The 25348-nt window shown below is 32.8% G+C and overlaps 1 protein-coding gene across 1 annotated transcript; it reads right to left on the bottom strand.

The window, feature by feature from the left end:
* Nucleotides 1–14902: 14902 nt before the first annotated feature.
* LOC126878422 (uncharacterized) lies at nt 14903–24187 on the bottom strand. Its single transcript, XM_028278676.2, has 2 exons — nt 23968–24187; nt 14903–15327 (listed from the first exon to the last, which is right to left on the bottom strand). The coding sequence occupies exons 1-2, from the start codon at nt 24010–24012 to the stop codon at nt 14944–14946; spliced, it is 429 nt and encodes a 142-aa protein (XP_028134477.2). The 5' UTR covers nt 24013–24187; the 3' UTR covers nt 14903–14943.
* Between the last annotated feature and the right edge of the window lie 1161 nt (nt 24188–25348).

Here is a 25348-nt window from a genome sequence, read left to right as displayed (position 1 = left end):
AAATAAACATTGACATAGATAAGATAATTAAATCAAAATAATACGACACAAAAACACACAAGTTAGAAATTCGACAAGTAATTATTGTGAGTTTGGAAAGCTGACGTAGCAAAATCAGGCAATGTAAATAAAAAGCCATAAGTCTTTCAGCATAAGCATAACTCTATAATAAAAGCATAGTCTTTCAGCTTAAAATATGTGGCTTCTATAAAGCAATTTAATTGTTTTAAATTCAAAACAAAATCTAGGATTTCCGTCCTTTTTGCGCAAAAAAACTACGAAGAAAGAAATTGTCCTTTTGTATGTGACGAAGGAGAAATAGCTCCCTTTTCAAGTAATTTTTTTTTTATAAGTCATACTACCAGTTTGGGTATATGAGAACTTTTGGTGCTCTCTCTTCAGAGGGCGTTGTTTTAAATAAAATATTAAAATCTTAAACCCAACTTCAAACTTTCTTGTCTGAAGTAATCTCTTTCCGGATTTTAATACAGTTAGCCATATTACCCTATTAATTTTTATTTACCTTTAGTAAAACATCCTGGTTGTTCTCATTTGGTTTTGGTACTGCTGTTTTTCGATTGTTTCTATCTCGATGCTAGTTGAAGGTGATTTGAGTACTGACTTTTTCCAAATCTGGTCTGCTCAAGGTTGGATTGAAGTTTAAAAGCTGCTGATTAAAGTTGCTTGATTCTGAAAGAACTCTTGATGGATGCTGAGTGGAAACAGCAGCTTGGCTTTGTGGCACAGTCTTTGGATAAACAGTGGTTTTTTGTGGCTTCGTAATAGAGATGACTTAATAAAGCTGCTGATTTTGTATCTTTGTTTAATATTTTTGACAAAACCAAACAAACATTTATTGTAAGTATACTTACTAACTTTGTAATATCAAGGTAGATGATAAAAATCAATGTAGAATGTGCAAAAAGTAGTTAAATATATTCTATTCTATTCTAAACTTCTGGGCTACTATAAGTAACTCTGCGAAATAGGAGCAGCTCAAAATACAGATTTTCTGGGCTACTAAAAAGTACCCTCTTCTAGTTTTATTGTTTGAGGACAAACCATACAAAAATTTAGTGTAAGTAAACTTACTACCCTCGTAATATGAAATCAAGGCAAAATGTGCAGAAAGTAGTTAAATAAATATAATCTATTGTATTCTAAATTTCTGGGCTACTTTAAAGTACCTCGGAGAAATAGAAGCAGATTAAATAATCATAAAGACTGTCTGGGCTACTGAAAAGTACCCTCTGCTGTAGTTTTATTGTTTGAAGACAAAACAAAGAAAAAACTTAGTGTAATTAAACTTGCTTGTAACCTTAAATCGAAGTAGAATTTACAAAAGTAGTAAAATAAATATAATTTTATTGTGTTCTAAATTTCTGGGCTACCGTAAAGTACCTCTGAGAAATAGAAGCAGTTCAAATGATCATTAATATTGTCTGGGCTACTTAAAAGTACCTCTGCTCTAGTTTTATTGTTTGAAGACAAAACCAAACAAATAAGTTAATGCAAGTAAACTTGCTTGTAATGTGAAATTGAAGTAAAATTTACAAAAGCAGTTAAATTAATATATTTTGTTCTATTCTAAACTTCTGGACTACTGTAGAGTACCTCTGAAAAATAGAAGCAGGTCAAATAATCATAAAGATTTTTGGGCTACTAAAAAGCACCCCCTGCTCTAATTTTATTGTTAAATCCTTTATTTTATTTTATTCTAAACTTTTGGGGCACTGTACAGAACCTCTGAGAAATAGAAGCAGGTCAAATAATCATAAACTTTTTTGGGGTACTAAAAAGCATCCCCTGCTCTAATTTTATTGTTAAACCCCTCATAATTTAGTCTGTATTACTTTGGGCTACTTTAAGGTACCCTTATTAACCCAAACAATATAAATTTTTGCATATCATGTCTGTCGGACATTTTGCTACAAAATAAACATTAATAGGAAAACCAGTGCAGTGTCGCAACATAGCGCCTGTTACATCTCTGTGTGTTTTGAGTATTTCGAATAGGAAAGGTGGCGAGATGTAGTAACTATGACAGCAGAGAAATATATTGATAACAACAAAAAAGGACTCAGTGTTTGAATTTGATTAAAATTGTCATTTCCTGTAATTTAATTTATCTAACATAAAATAATTCAAAAATATCCTATAAATACCTTGGTCTTTTTGGATAAAACCCAAAAATATTATATAAATACCTTAACTTTACCAGTTTCTGTTGCAACTTTTCATATTTACGTCTCTTTCGGGATACATAATTATTCTCTGATGAATTTTTTGGTATTTTAAACACTTTCTAATAATTTTTATACTACTGGAAAAGAAAATAATCGTTTTCGTTTTGATTCAATTCGAGTCTCTTGTCATCCTCTGACACCGTGTTTCGGGGTCTACCCCTTTTCAAAGAGGCTATGCAAGTAGACTGAATTGAATCGTAACGAAACGAAGAAGAACTGAATATATTAAAATATTTGCAGCAGAGTGTGGTTAGACTGTCCTCTAACGGAGTATGACGAAATGAGTAAAAATAAATTTCGACCACGAGTCAGTATTCTGTTTACCGAGATACAATAGTACCAAGCGGCGCAGCTAGGAGAACACTCCAAAAATGCGTCTCAGATTACTTTAACGAAACGTGGTCATTTTGTACTCTAAACCGAGTAAGGTATGAAAAAGATTCTTTTGAAAAGGGGTAGACCCCGAAACACGGTGTCAGAGGATGGCAAGAGACTCGAATTGAATCAAAACGAAAACGATTATTTTCTTTGCTTTTTGGTATTATTGTATCTCGGTAAACAGAATACTGACTCGTGGTCGAAATTTATTTTTACTCATTTTATACTACTAATTGGAAAACATTTGTGATCAGTCACGCACAGAAAAAAACAGTGAGACGCACACGTCACGTGTCCAGAAGCTTGATAATCTTCTTTTTTCTTCTTCTGCTTCTTTAAACTGTGATCAGCGGCCCGAAAATACCACTACCATAAGTACAAATGTTCGAAATGTAATGTGAAGGACAAGGTAAATTTTGTTCAATATTTTTAATAATTAAAGTAAATAAATTTTAAGTTCACTCAAATAAGTAATCGATTACTGCCATCGACCGCTTACATTCAATCTCAGTTAATTTGATTAATTGCGGCAGGTAAAGTAAAATTCTTCTTTCAGTACAATAAAGTGTTAATTTATTGCCGCAAATGGCGTAAAATGAATACAATAATGAATGACTTTTGATGGTAGGCGATAAATAATAATTTATCGCACTTTTCGGCTTTAAAATAAGGGCTTTAAAATAGGAATAAAATAAGTCCTTTTAAAACAGTTAAACGAAAGACAAAAATAGATATACATAAATCTAATTTATAGATAAAGAATAGATTATTCTCTAAAATGCAAATGCCCAAACAATAGGTACACTCTTTTTCAAACATTCAAAAGTAAAGCGATTACAAAAATTGCAATTTGGCATTATACAGTGGCCTATAAAGCTAGAGCTCCACTTGCGACTTGTAGTCGCAGCGACAAAAAAATCGCTGTCGCAGAAAATCTAGAGTCTAGAAAATTAGTCGCTGTTTTCAGAATCGCCAATTGATTGTCACAAGGATGTAACATCAGCTTCTAGATGTTTTTTTTTAATCTAGAGATCAAGGAGAAGTCAAGACGTCAATTATTACTTTATGCGAGAAACATAAAAACGATGTTGATGAAACCAAAGAGAACTTGCATAATGAAATTATCCATTTTGGAACGTTATGAAAAAATTTGAATAAACATCATACAATTTATTTGATTCTTCCAGGAGCATTTTTAACAATAGTTTAACTTTACTGCAAATTTATTTGACGATACTGTAACGATAAGCGTTCTATATCATTACGAAGGTGTCTCGAAATATTTATTCCGATAGGAACTAGGTATGCAACCAACTTTACAGACACTTGTGTTTGAAGTTGCAGTTGATAGACCACAAAGTTGGTAATATTTGGTGAATTAGGGTCTAGCAGTTGGCAATGACGACATCCGGCGGGCGTGTATGTCATATCAGCCAGAGTGGCTGTTCGTCACTTAATTTTTCTTTCTTGTCCGATCAAGAAGTCAACTCCAGTGGCCATTGTGTAGAATAGAAATTTTGGTTGAAATATTCACTTATCAGAAGATTAATTTACGTTGGTAGGAGTTCTTTTTTTTTGGGGTTTGTGATTTGAGAAGAACATTTTGTTTTTAATACTTTTGTGAGAAGCAATGGGTATGTATAAAAACTATCACTTAGCTATGTTTTCCATTTATCTTCCCTTTTAAAAGGGAACTATTTTCTTCATTCTCAATATTTTACATATATCATCTTTAAAGGAATTGTTATTCTTCAATGAGCAGATGTGCAAAACTTCAATACCTTCAAATCTACTTTCTACAAATAAAAAAAGTTCTTAGAATTACGTTTTCACTCCCAAATAAGTTTGAAATCAATGATCATTCTCATTCTCTCCTTTATAAACTCCATAGAGTAATCTTTGATTACAAGATCCATATTTACTTGTTCAAATACTTCCTTATATTCGTTTAGGCTTTTCAAGTCAAGGATAATCAAGGTCAATGACACTTCAAGCATGTACATCAAACTTTATTTTTTACTTAGATATTTTCTCTGTCAAGTTCTGATAAGGTGGTACACCTTTTTGTAGAGGCCCTGTTTCTTGTGTTCTCAAGGACAACCAGCTGATCAAGGTTTTTCTATTCTTTTAGCCACTGGAGGAGGACTATAATCTTGTTTTGGAGGAGAAGCTAACTTTGTTTTGGAAGAGTGGAAGATTAAGTCAAATTGGATTTTAGTTACTTTAAATTATGGAATAAGCAAATATTTTGGGGTTTTTTTTGGGTTTGGATTGGAAGTATTTTTGATTTTCTTTTGATTTTTACCGGTACTAGGAAGTACCTCCTCGTCGGACCTCCGTGTTATTGTTAGGTACCTCCCTAGGGTTGGGAAAACCGGAGGATACCTACCTAGCTCTCCCATCATCAACCTCATTAGGAGTTTGGAGAAGCCACAGGCCCTACTTTTGTAGAAGCGACAGGTTTTTATAATAAAATTTACATTTTCAATTCTTTTAAATAATATTTTTCAATTTTAATATTTTTTTTTTCAATAATATTGAAATAAATAACCTTAACTAATAATAATAATATAAGCAGTTGGCAATGACGACATCCGGCGGGCGTGTATGTCATATCAGCCAGAGTGGCTGTTCGTCACTTAATTTTTCTTTCTTGTCCGATCAAAAAGTCAACTCCAGTGGCCATTGTGTAGAATAGAAATTTTGGTTGAAATATTCACTTATCAGAAGATAAATTTACGTTGGTAGGAGTTCTTTTTTGTTTGGGGTTTCACCTTTCTAAAACTTATTACAATTTATAATATTCAATATTTTTCAACAAATTTTATAATTCACCGTTTGTTTCATTTATGTAAAATAATCTGGGGATTATAAACTATCTGTGAAAGTGTTGTTCACAATATCTGGTATTTATTTCCTATTTAATAACATTTATTTCATTCGTCAGGTATTGTCAGGTTTGTCACTTCCGATCAGATACGAGATTGTCAGCCAATCTTATATTCCTCATTAATAATAATAGTAGGGGAGGAAAGTATGCTAAATGTGCAGTCACTCGAGCGTTTTGGGGACCTATTGGGTTGTGAAGAATAGGTTTTAAAACCAAAAAAAGTTAAGTAAAGTTTTCCATTTTGTGGGGACTTTCCATTTTTAATTTAATTTTCCATTTCCAACAATCGTTTTTTTCGATTACAGCGCCATTTATCCATAATTCGAAAAAATGTTTCAAATAAAAGTTACTTATTTTTACGTAAGGAATCCGAATCTGCTATAAAAATGGAGACTCATATTTAAAATTTTAAAGTAACCCCCCACCCCACCTCCCTTGAGGGTCGTGTTTGGTGCAATTCGATAGATTTTTTAAATATATTTGATAAAAGTGTATTTTTCAGTCTTTCGATCTGATGTTCATTTCGCGAAATATCGCGGGATTCGTATTTAAAATTTTAAATTTACCCCTATCCCTCTCCGCGGGGAGTCGTGTTTGGTATCATTCGATAGATTTTTTACAAATATTGAGCACGTATTTTTTAGTTTTTAGATCTATCGTCCATTTCGCGAAATATTCGCTTTTTTCTTGTGAAATTTTGTGACTCGGCCATTTCCTTACGCCCTGTCCAAATCGTCAGATTATTGAAATATACACTGTTTTGCATGTACTTAGCTTACCTTATCTTAATCTGACGATTTCGAGTTTTTCTAAGGATAGATTTTTTTTCGCCCCCCCCCCTTAACGAGCTCCCCTGTGTTTAGAGCCAATATATGGTCGAGGTACATCTACAGGGTACCAGGTTTCTCTCCATATGATAATCTGACGCGCTCGAATTACTGCAAAAATCCCCGCTTGGGCTCCCCTACCATAAGTTTGTACATACATATTTTGATCAATTAACTGTCTTGGTATAATAAATTCATTAAATATTTTTTTTCCTACTGTAAAGCCTGCGTTATCGACAGGAACGTACTAGCCTAGTACGTCAGGTGGTTAGCAAGGGTATAAAAATTGTAATATAGGGTTTATAGGTATAATTCATTAAATTTGTTGGTTGTACATACATATATTATGTTTTATTTCCTATCATTCCTAGTATCTATATAAAAGTATTAGTTAAGTGCAGCAGTGTAAATCACTCGGCGAAATATCTATTTAATATCTCCCTGGCGCCCTAAACGGTTCTTCTTAATATCTTGTTTGTTAATAGTTCTCTTTCTTTTCATTCCTCCTCATTTTAATTTATTTTCTTTAATATTCAAGTACTTCATTAGGTACCGTCTTATTTCGGGTGTGCAAGTTCAGCCTGATCCTCTCCTGAGTCCCATTGATAAAGTCTCTAAAATATCCAGTTAGCCTAGCTTCAAAAAACTTTAATAACTAATTAAACTACCCCTTCAAAGCTTACATCTATTTTGTTACAATACCAATTTCTAATGCGTCAGGCGAGCGCCCTCTTTCGGGTTTAAAATGAATAAAAACCTATTTAAGGTCAAATTTGGGTCAAGAAAACTAGACGCACTATTACTATTGTATTATACACAACGGAGAACTGGAGAAACTGAATTCTGATAATATTATATGGCAGGTTGCGAATGCCAAGTCAAGAAAAAAAGTGATCTAATTTTTGTCTTTATGTTTTTTTATAATGTTTTTTGCTTGTCATGTGTTGTTTTGTGGCACTTTCTGTTTTTTATTTATGATTTTAAATGTATATTTTGGATTATTTTTTACGTTTGCTGTTCTTCTTGCTTGTTGGTTAAAAAAATATTTTATGGCTTTTACAATAAACATTTACAGTTAATGCATGTGTTTTCTTGTTAGAAAACTGACAACGAATAGCACTGAAGGGGGCCCCTAAACCTCCAGAGCCCAGGGCCCGAAGTTAGGTTAAACCGGCACTGGCATGTAGAAGAAAATAATCAAGAAAAGAAATAAAAACTCTTGGACAATTTGATGGACCTCAATTAAAGAGAGATCCAAACGGTTACTGAACATGGTGATTTGACATTGTCATTTATTAAAACACCTATACAAATTTGGAAAGGTGATTGAATCATGGTGCTGAAGATTCGAAATGGAAGAAGAGGCTGCTATAATATACGAAGCCATTGTAATCTGGAATTCACAGGTCAACTGAGAATTTAACAATAACAGATTCTAAAATAACAGCAAGAAAACTCTTAGACTTCGTTGAGACGACAGGACTTATTAGAGTTTAATGGAAGAAACAAGGTATGGTACAAATGTCTTAGTATCAAGTGCCAGAGATTAGCGAGTTTTGCCTGAACTAATACGAAGAGGAAACAGGACTCTCCATAAATCCTAATAATGACAAGGTAATCACTTTTTGTATCTATGAATTAAGAATTTCCAAGAACTTTAAGAATATTATTCACTCTGGTTTATCGCTAGTGAACAAATGTAAAATATGAATACAAAAATTTTAATAAAAAAACTACGTCCGGCAGCTGAGACCCACAAAAATGTAGCAACAATTATGCATTTCCTATATTGCGTTTGATATAACACCAGTATTATTAATTATTAAATTTATTCTTAAATTATCTTAAAGATTATAAACATGTTAACTATAATTAATTAATAATTAAAATATAACTTTTCTTTAATTATAAAGAATTTCAATCCCAGCAGATATATCAGATTTTTTGGATAATTCTAAACAAAAAGGTCTTGTGTAATTTTTCTCTTGAGGTGATCGTTTTCTAGATATAAACAATTTAACACTTAAAAAAGAAGGAAAGATGACAATTTTCAAGGCTCAAAAACATAAGTACAAATATGAACAAAGTACAATTAATCAACAACAAAAATAGAAACTGTGACATACCTACATAACAACAAGATAGTGGAAATCAAACAATGACTTATACACAAAACAGCTTATCTGCTTCAGACATATCGTCGCCTCAGAGCCACACTAGGATATGTAAAAAAATGACTTTTGTAATAACGATGTCAAATGATTGGAAATAAACCCTTTTGTTGAGTGTAACACTAAGGGCCGGTTGTTCGAACGCTAATCAAGAAGTTGATTATAATCAATCATTTATTGTAATCAATTTTCTTGATGGGAATCAAATCGCGACATGAAAAATACATGTATAACACTAATCAGTTATTGATTGTAGGTAAAACAGTAATTAAAATATAGCCGCAGCTCTTAAATTCTTAAAAATTGCTTATTATTATTATTGATTTGTAAGTAAAAACAAGAAATTAACATCAGAAAGAGTTTAATTATGTTTTATTTTAAATTAAAACCAAAATAATAAAATAAATCAGTCAACATAACCTCAAAATGCGACATCTGTCAGAAGTACGCTTAATCAAATATAATTGTAATTAAATATTTGATAATGTTCAGTTTTGATTAGCGTTCGAACAACCGGCCCTAAGATAAATAAAAAGGAATACTTTTCACAATATTACTTATATCCTTGTGTAGCTTAATTCTTTTTAGCCCTTATGCTATAATGTTTTGGCCGCTTGAAATTATATTAGATTTTTTCATAGTTTTGTTTGTTCTCCAAAACATGCATTTTAATTTGGGTAACACTTGTTTGCCTTCCCATAATATTTTTTTTAATTCCAACAGGATTCAAGTCGTGGGACTTAAAACTAATAAAATAAACCTTTAAAAAGATATAGTCAGGGATCCCAGGTCTATTTTCACCATTTACTACTAAAAAGCTAATTTTTCGTCAGTAGCTTCATTTTGACGAGACGCCCACCTTTTTGCCTTACAACAATTTCCGTATGTGGTAGATAACAAAGATAGCAGGGATACTCCAGTCGGGTTAGACGAATAACAGTCCTAACCTTGCATACCGAGCTGCCTCAAATTTTATTTTTGTAATCTTTAGGGAGGGTCAATATTAGCGTAAATTTAAAATCTCGACTTAATTCTGCCGTTGCGTTAGCCGTCATTTTGATTTTAAACAAGAACCGATTTTGCTCAATATATCCGCCATTTTATACTTCTCGGCAAAAAGGATGAAAACTAAAATTATTGAAAATATGATTTTCTATAATTTATTTTTTAACGAGACTCAGAAAATGACATATTAGAACGGCTTGAAAGCCATATGAGTCACGGAGAAACAAGAAAGTTCTACCATCAAATAAATACTATTAGAAAAGGATTCAAACCGAGAATCAATTATTGCAATGATAAGGAAGGTAACTTACTTACCAACAAAGATGATATCCTGTTACGATGGGTAAGGCACTTTCAAGAGTTGCTGGAAGGGGAACCTACTAACAACATAGAGCTGGAATACCGAAATGAGGAGCTCGTGGAACCCCCCTCGGTAGAAGAAGTGAAAATATCTATTGAAAAACTAAGGAACCACAAATCTCCAGGCAGCGATGGCATCCCAGCAGAGTTATTTAAGCACGGTGGAGAGCAGATCACCAAGGTGATGCGAGAAATTGTTTGTAAAATTTGGTCTGAGGAGCGAATGCCTGAAGAATGGAGTTTAGGCTTAATATGCCCGTTACACCAAAAGGGAAACCAACTGGAATGCAATAATTACCGCGGAATAACTCTCTTAAATACAGCATACAAGATATTTTCAAACATTTTACACGAGAGATTGAAGCCCTATACCGAAACGTTTCTAGGAGAATATCAGGCAGGATTCAGGCGCGGACGTTCAACCATTAACCAGATCTTTACACTACGACAGATCCTCGAAAAAGCGCAAGAGTTCAACATAGATATGTACCATATTTTTGTCGATTTTAAGGCGGCATGACAGTGTCTTAAGACCAAGTCTTTACAATGCTATGAATGAGTTGGGAATTCCAAAAAAACTCATATCTATGATAAAAGTGACAATAGCGAAGATGCTATCAGCACTAAGAATTCAAAACGACTCGTCAACCCCATTCGAAATACATAAGGGGTTAAGGCAGGGAGATGCGCTGGCGTGTCAGCTTTTTAATGTAGCCTTAGAAAAAGTTGTACGACACGCTAATTTAGATAGCAAAGGAACAATATTTAATAGATCAGTCCAAATTCTTGCATATGCAGATGACGTGGACATTATAACAAGAACCAGGGCGATAACTGCGGAAATCCTAACCGATCTAGTAGCAGCAGCAGAACTAATGGGGTTACATATAAATCAAAATAAAACAAAATTCATGGCGACCAACACAAACACAAGAGCTGGAAATGTTGATGCAGATCTAATCATCAATGACCAAAACTTCGAAGCGGTCAAAGGGTTCATATATCTAGGGACATCGGTTAACCCCAATAATGACATTTCTGAGGAAATAAAAAGGCGAATAATAATTGCAAACAGGTGTTATCATGGTCTATCAAAGTACTTATCTAACAAACGTCTGTCTCAAAAAACTCGTATAAGGCTGTATAGAACATTGGTAGTCCCCGCTCTCACATATGGTTCAGAGGCATGGACGCTAACTAAAACAGATGAATCCGCTCTATCAATTTTTGAAAGAAAGGTACTACGCAAGATATTCGGAGCGGTTTGTGAGAACGGAATATGGAGGCGTAGATATAATTTTGAACTGCAGAATATCTACAAGCAAACGTTTGGTGGAAAAGATATTATCACTATAATTAAGCGAAATCGCCTGCAGTGGGCAGGACATGTAGCCCGAGCCCCTGAATCGAACATGATAAAAAGGATTCTAACAGCTCAACCCGTGGGAATGAGAAGACGGGGTAGACCAAAGTTCAGGTGGATGGACGGGGTAACACAAGATGCCGAGAAGATCGGAGTCGGCAACTGGAAAGCGCAGGCAAGGGACAGGACAGAATGGCGTAGAACGCTTGAGAAGGTCGAGGCCCTCTAAGGGCTGTAGCACCATGATGATGATGATGATGATGATGATAATTTCTTTTTTACAATTTTTTTCGTGCGGTCCATATTTTCAGAGTTATGAGCAGATAGTATTTCAGATTTTTTGGATAATTCTAAACAAAAAAGGTCTGGTGTAATGTTTTTCTTAAGTTGATCGTTTTCGAGTTATAAACAATTTAAAACTGAAAAAAGAATGAAAGATGACAATTTTCAAGTCTCAAAAACATAAGTACAAATATGTTAAAAGTACAATCAATAAAAAACAAATATATAAACTGTGACACACATAAAAACAAGATAGTCGAAATCAAAGATGACTTATACACAAAACAGCTTATCTGCTTCAGACATATCGTCGGCTCAGAGCAACAGTAGGATATGTAAAAAAATGACTTTCGTGATAACGTTGTCAAATGCGGTCGATATTTTCAGGGTTATGGGGGAAAATAACTCTGAACTCCGTTCAGATAATCATAACTCTGAAAATATCGACCACACGAAAAAAATTGTAATGAAAAAACTTATAGAAAATTATATTTTCAACAATTTTAGTTCTTATACTTTTTGCCGAGACGTTGAAAATGGCGGAGATATTAAGCAAAAACGGTTCGTGTTTAAAATCAAAATGACGGCTGACACAACGGCGAAATTCAGTCGAGATTTTAAATTTACACTACTATTGACCCTCGCTTATATTAAAAAATAAAATTTGGGGCCGCTCGGCATGCAACGTTAGGCCTGTTATTCGCCTAACCCGACTGGACTATCCCTGCTATTTTTGTTATCTACCACATACGGAAATTGTTGTAAGGTAAAAAGTTGGGCGTCTCGTCAAAATGAGGCTATTCACGAAAACTTAGTTTGTTAGTAGTAAATGGTGAAAATAGGCCTGATTTCATCCCTGGCTAATATTTAATTCACCATGGATTTTATACGCGATTTTATAAAAAGTTCAAAATAATGCCTTCTTTTGGGGTGAATTTACCCCTACACTAAAATGGTAGGGTGTTTTTTACTTTTTAAAGGTTGATTTAGCAGTGTATTTAAAGTGTTCAGAAAAATTTGGACTAATAAGATTGGTGCAGCAGATATTGAGAAAAACGTCGCCCAGTTTTGAAAAATGTGATTTCAAGAAAAATGCGTTTATCGAATAAAATGGTCATTTTTTTCCTTTATCAGCCGTATCTGGTGCATATTTGGTGCCCTGATTGTCCAGAATAACCTGTAATTGATTTTAGGTCCCACACTAAAGACACAGGCTATCCAGGAGACTATATCATACATTTGTTTTTGGAGCAATTTTCCAAATTAAATACTTCTACTGCCTTTTAAATGACCACCATATCCAGAATTTTTTTCCGATTTTCAAAACAATTTTCGATAAATTTCAATAATATAAAACACGTGTTCCCGTTATGTTTTAAAAAAGCTACATTCGAGTTGCAGATGCACAGGTAAGGCGTAGCGCACCGTGTTGTAGACAAATTCGTTTCTATTTCGATTTCCTTAATTAAATTTTGGAACAGTATTTCTTTGATTAGGATAAGTAATTACGAAGAAAAACAGAAAATGATTTTTTAAAAATTTAGAAAGTTAAATTGAATGTGAATAATAAAGTGAAGTGAACTCAAATGAATTTTGGTTTAAAAAAAGTGGAAAATTACCTAATTATCTAATAATGCATAAGATAGTTTTATAATATTGTAGAGATATCGCTAAATACCAAAGTGGTCACCAAAATAAAAAACGAGGAAGTGGCTCAAGCGCTTCAACAAATAAAGAAAGGAAAAGCGGTAGGACCAGATGATATTCCTGGGGAAGTATGGAAAGCATTGGGAGAGACAGGAACAAGGTGGCTAGCAGGTTTATTTAATAGAATATTCAATAGGAATATTTAATAGAATTTAATGGAAGTTGGACAAATGCCAGACGAATGGAGAAGCAGTATACTAGTACCTGTCTACAAAAACAAGGGAGATATACAGCAGTGTACAAACTACAGAGCTATAAAACTGCTTAGCCACACCATGAAAATATAGGAGAGAGTAATTGATAGACGGATACGTGAAGAGACCGACATATCCGAGAATCAATTTGGTTTTATGCAGGGCAGATCAAAAACAGACGCAATTTTCATTATAAGGTAGTTGATGGAAAAATACAGGAGTAAATAAACAAACGCTAATATGGTATTCATTGATCTTGAGAAAGCATATGATAGAGTTCCTTGAGAGATTCTGTGGTGGGCACTCAATAAGAAAGGAGTCCCTGATGCATATGTAAAGATTGTGAGGGATATGTATGAGGAAGTAACTACTAGTGTTAGGACAGGTGTGGGAGAGACTGATAAATTTCATGTGAAAGTAGGATTGCACCAAGGCTCGGTGCTTAGTCCGTATTTATTCTAATTAGTTTTGGACCAGACAGCAGCGAAACTACAAGGTAACCTTCCATGGTGCTTAATGTATGATGATGATATCGTGTTAGTAGGAAATAGTGAAAGAGACTTAGAACAAAAACTGGAAGAGTGGACACGAGCTCTGGAGGAAAAAGGTTTAAAACTTAGTAGGACAAAGACAGAGTATTTGGAATGTTCATTTAAAGATGGAGTTACTAGAAATAAAATGGTATCTTTGGATGGTGAACTGATTGTAAAAAGCAATAGTTTTAAGTACCTGGGATCGTTATTACAGAGTAATGGAGAAATAGATGGAGATGCATGCAGTAGAATTAGGGATGGATGGATAAAGTGGAAGGAAGCGAGTGGTGTGTTGTGTGACAGAAAAGTTACAATGAAGCTGAAAGGAAAATTCTATAAAACAGCCATAAGACCGGCTATGATGTACGGAACTGAATGTTGGCAGTGAAAAAGAAAGAGGAACAACGAATGCATGTGGCGGAGTAGAGAATGCTTAGATGGATGAGTGAAGTGACAAGAAAGGATAAAATTAAAAAATGAGTATATTAGGGGAAGTCTAGGTGTGGCACGAATTGATGCCAAAATGAGAGAGCATAGGTTGAGATGGTTTGGTCATGTTCAACGTCGAGACGTTAATCATCCAATATGAAAAGTAGCTGAAGTGCAGATTCCTGGAAGGAATAGGAGAGGTAGACCAAAGAAGACGTGGGGGGAGACGATTAGGCAGGACATGTTGGTAAAGGGGATTAATATTGATATGACCCAGGAGAGAATTGTGTGGAGAAATGCAATTAGGAAAGCCGACCCGCATAGGGATAAGGCAAAGAGAATAATGATGAGAGATATCGCTAAAATAAACTGTTTTTCATTGTAACAATATAGTTGAATGTAACATTGAATGAGTTCTTTTGTCACGTGTGTCTTTGGTGAACACACCAAATATAATATAATTTATGTATTATAAAATAAGCGAAGGAATACAATGTAAGAGAAAAAAAAACAAATAAACATATTCACCCCCTTTCTTTATTTATGTATAGTTAATCTTCAATGATGTCCATGTTCATGTCCATGGTGTCCATGACCATGGGAATTAAGGCATTTGAAAAGATTAAGAGCAGCTTCTTCAGCATTGTCGCCTTTTTTTGTACCACATTGTTCTACGATTTCGTTTATAACGTTTTGGTCACTAGAAGCTTCTTCTACAGCTTTTCTAAGTTTATCCACGTTTATATCGCCATTCTCCTTTTGAAGTCCAGTTTGTACGTTCATACATAGGGTATGTTTTGGCAGTTTTGTGTTTTCTGCTTTTTCGCCATGTTTAAGTTTTTCCCATACTTCGTCGTCAATTCTAGTTGCTTCTTGGCTTTGACAATGTTCATGAGCTTTTTTGATAGCTTCTATTTGCTCTTTAGTAGGAGCTCCGTAGGCCTACGAAATAAAAAAAAATATTGAATTTAAGCATAAAAATATGGTATATATAAAAATGTAATTATTTTAAGTCTTACTCTTGTGAGAATGCTACTATAGATCTAACTGCGTATAGTCCATTGACATGTTACATTTAGGGTTGCATTTCTTAGAGGAGTCAATTTTATTTTTTAAGTTTGTAGGGGGGTTCAGTAGAAGCTTAAGTTCAAGTTTTTGGGGTCGCCACCCTTGTCCTCTGGCCGCCATATTGAAAAAAGGGGTGCAAAAGACTTTCGCGCTGTATCTCCTTCACTAGCAATCTTACAGAAAATTTAATTACACATAAAATGTGGAAAATTAAATTTTCTACAATTTTATATTTATTACTTTTGATCGTCAAGTGACCAACAAAAAAGTTTTTAACAAAAATAAGAGACAATTTTGTAAGAAGTTTCCTTTTGGAGATTATAACTTTTTTCCGTTCATTTCACAATAAAATAACGTCATAGCGATTTTGTAGAGGATTTTTCAATCAACAATTTTCACTCTAAAGTTGTTTAATTTTATTTATTATCTAGGTTTTACAGCGCTCCAAACTTGACCAGATTCTCGAATTCTCATAGGAATACAATAAAAACAATACTTTTCTATCTATATTATTAAGGCGAGCGGCATCAACCGTTATGCCGACCACCAAAAACAAATTTAAGGTGAATGACCAATTTTGGTCTATTTTTAGGTTTTCGGGGTCGCTGAATCCGAATATGAAGTTTATTTTTATCTAGAGTTGGTGAAACATGTTTAGAAATCAAATTTTATACAAAAATGACAAAAATCAATTTTGATGATTTTTCAAATTTACCTCGCTGTATCTTTGGTAGCTGTAAATATTTCTTTTGAAAATTGTACTCTGTCATCTTTGAAGTATGTAAATAACAATGAAATTTGTCCAAAATGTTTAAACACATTAAAAAATGAGTTGTTAATTTTTAAACATTTTGTCATCATATTTCGTTAGTTTCATTTTTACTTAAAAAAGTTGAGTGACAAACTTTTTAGTTTATAGTTATTGTAACCAACACAACAATTAAACATAATGCATGAAGAAGTTTTTTGGAAAATTTTAAGTCAAAATATACAATAGGAAAAAGTTATGTTACTTCATAGACAAGCGGCACACCCCAAAAATTGCTATTATCTCGAGATCCTGACAACGGTGTGGTAAATGGTTAATTTTGATAATACTTTATGATTTTGATATCAAAAATCGTTTTCTTGCTCTTCTTAAAAATTTTGCAATTTGCAGTTAAGTAATTCTTCTTCTGAATTCTGAACCGGCGAATTTGTCCTCAAACAATTTCTTGGCCTTTTCTATATTATTATGCTTAGGGTTATAAGTTTTATAGTGGGGAGAAAGGTAAAAAACAGATTAATATTAACATCGGAATGTTAAAATCATAATAAATTGTATAAATAAAAAATATATATAGACAGAAAAATAAGCCTAACTTTTGTTTTTATTATATCCCTATGAGCATCCGAGAATCTGGTCAAGTTTGGAGCGCTGTAACACCTATATAAATAAATAGAATTAAACAACTTTATAGTGGAAATTGTTCGCTGAAAAACCCTCTACAAAATTGCTAAAATCTTATTTTATTTTAAAATGAACTGAAAAAAGTTATAACCTCCAAAAGAAAATTGTTAAAATTTTTTTACATATTTTTGTTTATATCTTTTTGTTGGTCATTTGACAATAAAATAAATAGATTTTCCGTAGGGTTGGTAGTTTACGAGATATAGAGCGAAACCCCTTTGCACACCATTTCCAAGATGGCGGCCGGGGGACAAGGGTGGCGACCCCAAAAATTTGAAATTAAGCTTCTACTCACGACCCCTACACATTAAAGAAATAAAATTAACTCCTCTAACAAATGCAAGGTATGGCTTAAAAAATGTAACATCTTAATGGACTATTAACACAACATTCTGATTTAATAGAATATTGCTTCGTAGGTATACATAAGTTTGGTAAGTTTATGAAGAGTAAGCTGACCAATTTAATATAACTGCCAGGAAAATTAACAATTCTCCAAAATTTTTTCGAAAAAGACAAAATGCATGGTAATAACAGCAAAACTAGTAGATGAAAATTGGAGCTGAAATAGGGATGGCGGTTGTTGACAAAACACCGGTTTTCGGTTAAACCGGTTTTTTAAACTTACAGTTTAACCTGGGGGTTATAACCGGTCAAAAAACCGGTTATTCCAAAAACCGGTTTTAGGTTTTTTGAATCAATATTCAATACCCAATAAGTTACAACGTCACATTTATATTGTACTTTAGTTTGTGATACTCCATATGTATATTTCAATATAAAATCTCACAGTTTTCGATATACTGGAAAAAGTCAATTTTCATTTGATAACTTCAAAGAGCTGTAACTTTTTTAAGTGCACATTTGTACTAAGATAAATTAGGTTAAATTGATCTATTTTGGTCCCAGAATATGTGATTGATATTATACCTACCTTTTTGTTACACCCTTTATAATAATTAACTAACCCAATGAAAGTTTCGGGTCCAAATAATACCAAATAATTGAAAAATACAAAAGTAATGAAATTAGGTACTTATTTATAAGACTATAAACATAATAAATATGAAGTAAATAAGACTATAACGTGCATACATGTATAATATGAATTATAAAAAAAATGTAACATCAAAAACAGTAAAACTAGTAAAAACAAATAATGAATCATTGTTAAAATTCTAAACTAAATGTACCTGTATTATTATTGTCCTAAATGTTTTTGCAAATTTGTTGTATTTCCGAAAAAAAAATCACATTTAGATAAACAAAAGGTACAAAAAACTATTTTATTTTTTCATTTTTTTTTAAGCGATTCCATAGGGTCGTTTGTGTAGGTATAGCATTTATTATAAATAATACAACTATGACTTCACAATCTGCAGAGCACACAGCTGATTGATATTGATTTTAATACCTGTTTTTAATAGAATCTCCAATTCAGCAAACATGACGTGCTTATTCTCAAGTTCATTAAAATAGCTAGTTCAGCTTATCACATTTCTTTAACATATTTCAGTGACGTGAGAGTCATTAACGAATATAAACAAACAAATCAAGAATTAAAGATGAATTTAAACAAACAGTATTTTTTTTTCGGAATTCATTATTTTTTTTATTATCCGGTAACTATTAGGTCACCGGTAATTCCATTAAAAAGAAAAAACTGGTTATAACCCTGACAAAAAAAAACAACCGGCAAAACAGCTTATTGCGAAGTAAAAAAACTGGTTTTAGGTTATAACTGGTAGGTTTTTCGCATACCTAAGGTGAAGGTTTAAATTAAATAAAATGAAGAAATAAACATATCGAAAAATAAAGGAAAAACACAATTACTGGCACAGGCGGCAGAAATACAACCGAAACAGAAAAAAAAAGCATGCTACAAACAGCATTTATAAAAACTATGAGACAAATCGATGGTAAAACACTATGGGACAGAGCTGAAAACACAGATGCGTGGCAGAGATGAAGTATTGAACATCAAGGACTTTGTAAGAAGCCGACTAACACCAAATAGAGTAGTAAAGACGACGACTGGGTTTCCCAATAAGAAGACGATCATTGAGAAGACTACGTAAACGATGGAAGGACAACTTACCGGCGGAACATTAAAAAACAGACAGAGACATATCAAACGACATACACACAAAGAAGAAAAAAAAACATTAAAGAAGCCTATAAATCAGTTTATATTTTATGTTTTTGATCAAGTATTCGACTACATTTGAAAGCTATTCTTCTTCTTTAAGTTCCATCTTCTATTGAAGTTTGGAAACCATCATGGAAATGTGGACACTGTTGACTGCCGCTCTAAATAGCCAACTTACTCAAATCGACTTGTTTAAGTGTTCAATCTTCCAAGCCATAAAGAAGAGTAGAGAACACGTAATACCGAAGCATCCTTAGGAAAGCTATAAAATGTGTTTAATATGAATACCAGGTCACGAAGGTGTGCATGGGAATAAACGAGCAGATTTGTTGGTAAAAAAAGGCTGAATGGAAATCTTTGTAGGCCCAGAAGCATTCTATTGCATCAATAAAAATTCTACAAGAAGCGTCGTTTAAGAAACCATCTACACAAACTAGCAAATGTGAATGAACCATGGGAAAAAATGTAAAATAAAGGAAGATATTGGCATACATATTCTATACCATTGCAATATGCAAGCGATATGTGGCAGAAATTCATTGGTCAATTAATAATTGTACCAGAGGAGACCTTAACTACAAATAAGGAAACTATTGGCCTTTGTTGAGGCCTTAAAAGGTCATAAAAAAATAAGAATTGAAGTAAACTTAAGAATAACTAATAAATAAACTCTAAAAGAAATAAGTATTCGCCAAAGCAAGGATTATGTATATCCCATTTTCAAAAAAGAAGCGTCACTAATAGTAACAACTAACGTAGTTTAGCACCACAAGACTGGGTATATAAAGAAGTAATCTCTAGAGATAACTGCAAAAAGTCATGAAAAAATAATTGAAATACAGAAAGAAACATTAATAAAAATTAAAAGTCTAGAGAACTGAAAATATTAGAAAAAACAGCACTACAGAAAATAACAGATACAAAATAATAAATATCATAATAGAAACTGGAAAGAAGACAAAAAATTGCTGGTGTTGAAGCGAGTGAGATTGAATAACTTATTATCTATGATGATCTTTAATACGGTATTTGGCTCATTACACCCATTGAAATTAACATAACTCGAATCTAGCTTATCCCAAGGGATCAGTGTTTGGATTATGCCGATTAGGTTTGATTGGCTAGACAGGATCCTTGCACAGTGCATTGATAATGAAAAATACAATGAAAGTTGAAAAAGAGGGCATATTTAAAAAAAATCTAGTATACCTATAATTTCAAAACAAGACCGAGACAAAATAGGGATATATAATATGAAAAAAATGCTTCAAAGGATTTAGTGGATTAAAATCAAAGTAGGAATATAAGAGATGTACACATAAATTGACAGCAAAATGTAAGCAGTACCTAACGATTAAGAAAAATGACAGAAAATGTTGTTTTGCTTTTTATTATTTTCTCATAATAAACTATATAAATTATTAACGTTGATTTCTAATTAATAATCATTGATATATTTAAATCCAAATTTCACTCATATTTGATTTTAGAGAATAGGAGGCCATACTTAAGAATTTATAAACAATACTTTCTAAATTAGGATAACGTCAATTTAAATTGAGAGATAATACATATTCATCAAAAAGGGCAACGCCCAATTTATCTACGCTATATATAGACGATGTATTTTACAAGCTAATAAAAAAACAGATAAAAAATTGAGAAATGGCAAACAAAGGTCAGCGGATAAATCTTATTAAAAGTACAGTGATATATTTTGTAGATAAGGCACCCTGATCAAAATAATGCAACACAAAAACAAACAAGTTAGAAATGCAACAAGAAATTCTAGTCACATCTTAAAGAGCTTACCTATTTCTTAATAGGAAAATCAAGCCATATAAATAAAACGAAGTATCGCAGATTGGTGTATGCTTTCTTTGTTAAAGCAAACTACAGTTGTTTCAACATGAAAATCCTAAAACGAGAATGCTTCACCAATGTAATCAGCAAGCAATAAAACTTGAATCAAGTTGTAAAGATCATATTCATCTATCAAACAAAAAACCTACTAACTGTATAATATTAGTGGTAAAAGAAATATAAGGAGACAACAATAAAAAAATCAGATTAAATATTTAATGACCATCTACAAGAAGATAGACTGCGATGTTACTAGATAATTAATATTTCAATCTACTAGGACTGTACTTGAAAAATAAAATTTTATGATGAACAATGAACATGATATTTATGATGACACCAGAACTAATTGTCACTGAGAAAATAACACAATTGTAGCATCTAGAGAACAAAAAGTACCAAGAATTATGGGGATTTAATATTTAATACGGTTCACTGATGGTTCGAAAACTGTTCTTAGAACTGAATCAGGAGTATTTGAGCAGACATGTAATTGTTATAAATCTGACAGCGTAGGTAAAGAGACAAAATGTGTTTCAGGCCAAAGTTTTTGCTTTGGTGGCTGCGTTGGTGAAATCCTGGACGGACACCCAAAGCAAAGAATCAACATTGATAAGACACCTAGGTGGCTATTCCTGCAGTAAACAATCTATTTTCCAAATCATAGTAGGGGAGGAACTGCAAAGATCTCAAAATGTAATAAAGTGTTTTTAATATGGGTACAGTCTCGTGAATGGGTACATGAAAATGTACCGGCAAATTTCTTGGTAGAACAAGGCTGGAGGAAACCTTTGTAGGCCCATATCCATTTTGTGCCATCACTAAAGATGCTTCATTAAATGAAGTTTAGAATTAGCTTATAAAGAATCATCAAAAGAAATATGGAGTGACTCAAGAGCAAATAATCCAGACTGAGAAAATAATAAAAAATATTGATAAAAAACTCTGTGATATATAATTTTTGATGCACGCAAACAAATGAGAGATTTAAACGGTCACTAAAAACGGTAAGTAAACTTGCCATTGGTGTCTACGAAAACACCTATACAAACTAGGTAAGGTGAATGAACCATGGTGCTGAAAATTCGAAATTAAAGAAGAGACTGCCATACACATCATATGCGATTGCAATCTGCAAGTAGATATGAGGCAGGTATGGACTGGTAAACTGAGAATTGAACCAGAAGAGTTCCTAAAGCTAACAATAAGGTAACTACTGCCATTCGTTAAGACGACAGGACTTATTAGAGTTTAACGGAAATAGCGAGGTATGGTCCAAACGTCTTGTCACCAAGTGACAGAAATTAACGGGTTTCGCCTGAACTATTAATAAGAATGTGACTACAGCTGTTTCGGCAGAGTGCCATTCTCAAATGATTTCTCATGTCATAGAGCAGAATGTACTGGGTTCTTTCTATGGTGGTGGATAGACTAACTTCAAGGCTTTCTTATGGAGTTTTTGGTTTAAAATTTGGTTAATTGTTTGTTCGTTATAGCCATTGTTTACTGCTATTTGTTTATTGATGTTCAATTTTATCTCGAAGTTATTTTTGACATGGGAATTTCTGTCAGTCTATGTATCATGCTATGATAGGCTGCTAATTTGTGTTGTGTAGGATGAGATGATGAATTGTGTATAGTTGTGTCAGTATGGGTAGGTTTATGATAGACGGAGAACTCATGTTTGGTGTGTAGTCTGGTAATTGTTACGTCTAGAAAGTTTATGGACTTACTCCTAGGAATGTTATAGTTTATGAATCTTATAGTTTATGGACTTAGTTCTGTTTCTATTGTAAACTCAATATCACTATGAAGTGAATTATTGTATGATAGAAATTAGTCAAGTTGCCTGTTAGTTCATAAAAATTCATAGTAATATTGAGTTTACAATAGAAACAGAACCAGAATAAGTCCATAAACTTTCTAGACGTAACAATTACCAGACTACACAACAAACATGAGTTCTCGATCTATCATAAACCTACCCATACTGACTCAACTATAAAAAATTCATCATCCCATCCTACACAACACAAATTAGCAGCCTACCATAGCATGATACATAGATTGACAGAAATTCCCTTGTCAAAAAATAACTTCGAGATAGAATTGGACATCATTAAACAAATAGCAGTAAACAATGGCTATAACGAACAAACAATTAACAAAACTTTAAACCAAAAACTCCATAAGAAAGCCCTGAAATTAGTCTATCCACCACCACAGAAAGAACCCAGTACCTTCTGCTCTCTCACATATACTGGCAAGATAACAACAACAATAGCCAAATTCATAAAAAGAAAGGAATAACACCAGCTTTCAGAACTAACAACAACTTAAGCAAATATATTAAGAACAATAAGAACCGAAAGAGAAAACATATACAGAGTGGTGTTTACAAACTAACTTGTGGTGACTGTCCGAAAACTTACATCGGTCAAACTGGCAGAACCTTTGACAAATGGATAGCAGAACACAAACGGGGTTTCAACAATAGAAAAACAGACACTTCTACATACGCACTTCACCTTCTAGATCATAATCATTCTTTAATGAACAGTTTCAAATTCTGCATATTCAAAATAAAGGCCTTAAGCTATCTTTATTGGAATCTATGGAAATTAATAAATTGAAAAATACAGATATAATTCTGAATCACCAACTCGAGACAAACAGCTACCCACTCCTCAACCTCTTCAGTTAAAGACTTTAAAAAGGCAAACCCATAGTAATCTAAATCACTTGAGAAAGGCACTCTGCCGAAACAGCTGTAGTCACGTAGTTGTAATAAATATTGTGGAAGTATAGAAAACAAACATTTTTAGTGTTTTATTGTTATAAAAAATGAACTTCCATCAAGTAACTGTCCAATTCATCAATTATTAATAAGAAGAAAACGAACTCTTGCCAAATAGTAATAATAAGACACATTTTAATATCCATAAATGAATCATTTCCAAGAACCTTAGTAATACTATTTACTCTTCTTTATGGCTAATTAAATTTATATAATATAAGTACGCATACAAAAATTTTAATAAAACCTACTTACGGCAGCTAAGACGCACAAAACAACAGCAACAATTATGCACTTCATGATGACGTTTGATATAATATAACGCCAGTATTATTAATTTATTTTTATATATACTATTTTTATTTATCTTTATTTTTATTTAAGGGTCAACAGATATTGAATTATCAACGGATCATTAAACAATAAGCCATATTCTTTGCTCCACACATTTCTCCGAAATGAATATGCCCGTTTTAGCCCAGTCGGGATAGCATTTGACCTTGCATTAGGAGCTGCCCCAAATGTTATTTTTCTAATCTTTAGGGAGGGTCAATAGTAGTATAAATTTAAAATCTCGACTGAATTCCACCGTTGCGTTAGCCGCCATCTTGATTTTAAACGAGAATCGTTTTTGCTCAATATCTCCGCCATTTTCAATTTTTTGACAAAAAGTGTATAAACTGAAATTATTGAAAATGCAATTTTCTTTAATTTAATTTATTATAATTTTTTTCGTGCGGTCGATATTTTCCGAGTTATCAGGGGAAAATAGTGACAGTTGTAGAATAATTATTGAATTATTGAATTATCTCGTTTATTATTAGTTTTACAACAAATATTTACTTATACAAAAATGAAGAGAATTAAATTTTGTACAATCTTGATGCCGTTAATTTTTTTGATAAAATCAATATTTAAGGTAGTACGTATGTGGTAAAGGTGCGAGCGTAAGACCTGATTGATTTTGTAGCAATTGTTTTTGTTCAATATCCCCGCCATTTTCAACTTTTCGACAAAAAGTGTAAGAACTGAAATTGTTGCAATTACGATTTACTACAATTTTTCGAGAGAACCAGTGGCGGGTCTACAAGGGGGGGAAATGGGAAAATTCCCCCAACAGGGTCCAAAATTAAAAAAAAAATTGTTGGAACATCACGATATATTAGCTGACATAAAACTTAAAATATCGACAGACAAATTCAACCAATAAAACCCGCTAGTTAATAAAATTAAGTGTACTTAATGTATATAATGTCTTTTTATGTCTTTTATATACTTAGTTTGGTTGATGTTTCATTGGAAGTTTCAAAAATTGTATAAAATATAATTCTCTTTATCTTTGTTTATGTACTATTATGTCGTAAATTTAATAATAAATGAGACAATTCAATAATTATGCTTCCCATCCGCTTCCATTATTTTCCCCCTTAACTCGGAGAATATTGATCGTATAAAAAAAATTTTGCCAAAGAAATTGTAGGAAATTGCATTTTCAACAATTTTCTTTCCCACCATTTATGTCGGAAAGTTGAAAATGGCGGAGATATTAAGCAACAACAGTTCTCATTTAAAATCAATATGGCGGCTAATGCAACCGCGGAATTCAGTCGAGATTTTAAATTTACACTACTATTGA

This window comes from Diabrotica virgifera, chromosome 2 (genome assembly GCF_917563875.1).
Source record: "Diabrotica virgifera virgifera chromosome 2, PGI_DIABVI_V3a".
Taxonomy (NCBI): Eukaryota; Metazoa; Arthropoda; class Insecta; order Coleoptera; family Chrysomelidae; genus Diabrotica; species Diabrotica virgifera.
The sequence above is the reverse complement of the archived record's forward strand: the minus strand, read 5'-3'. Positions and strand labels throughout refer to the sequence as shown.

Excerpts from the sequence above, each read along its gene's own strand:
- LOC126878422 (XM_028278676.2), bottom strand. The coding sequence starts at position 24,012 with ATGAAGTGCATAATTGTTGCTGTTGTTTTGTGCGTCTTAGCTGCC. Across the intron at positions 15,328-23,967 it reads TTTTGTGCGTCTTAGCTGCC|GCCTACGGAGCTCCTACTAA; the intron begins GTAAGTAGGTTT and ends TTTATTTCGTAG.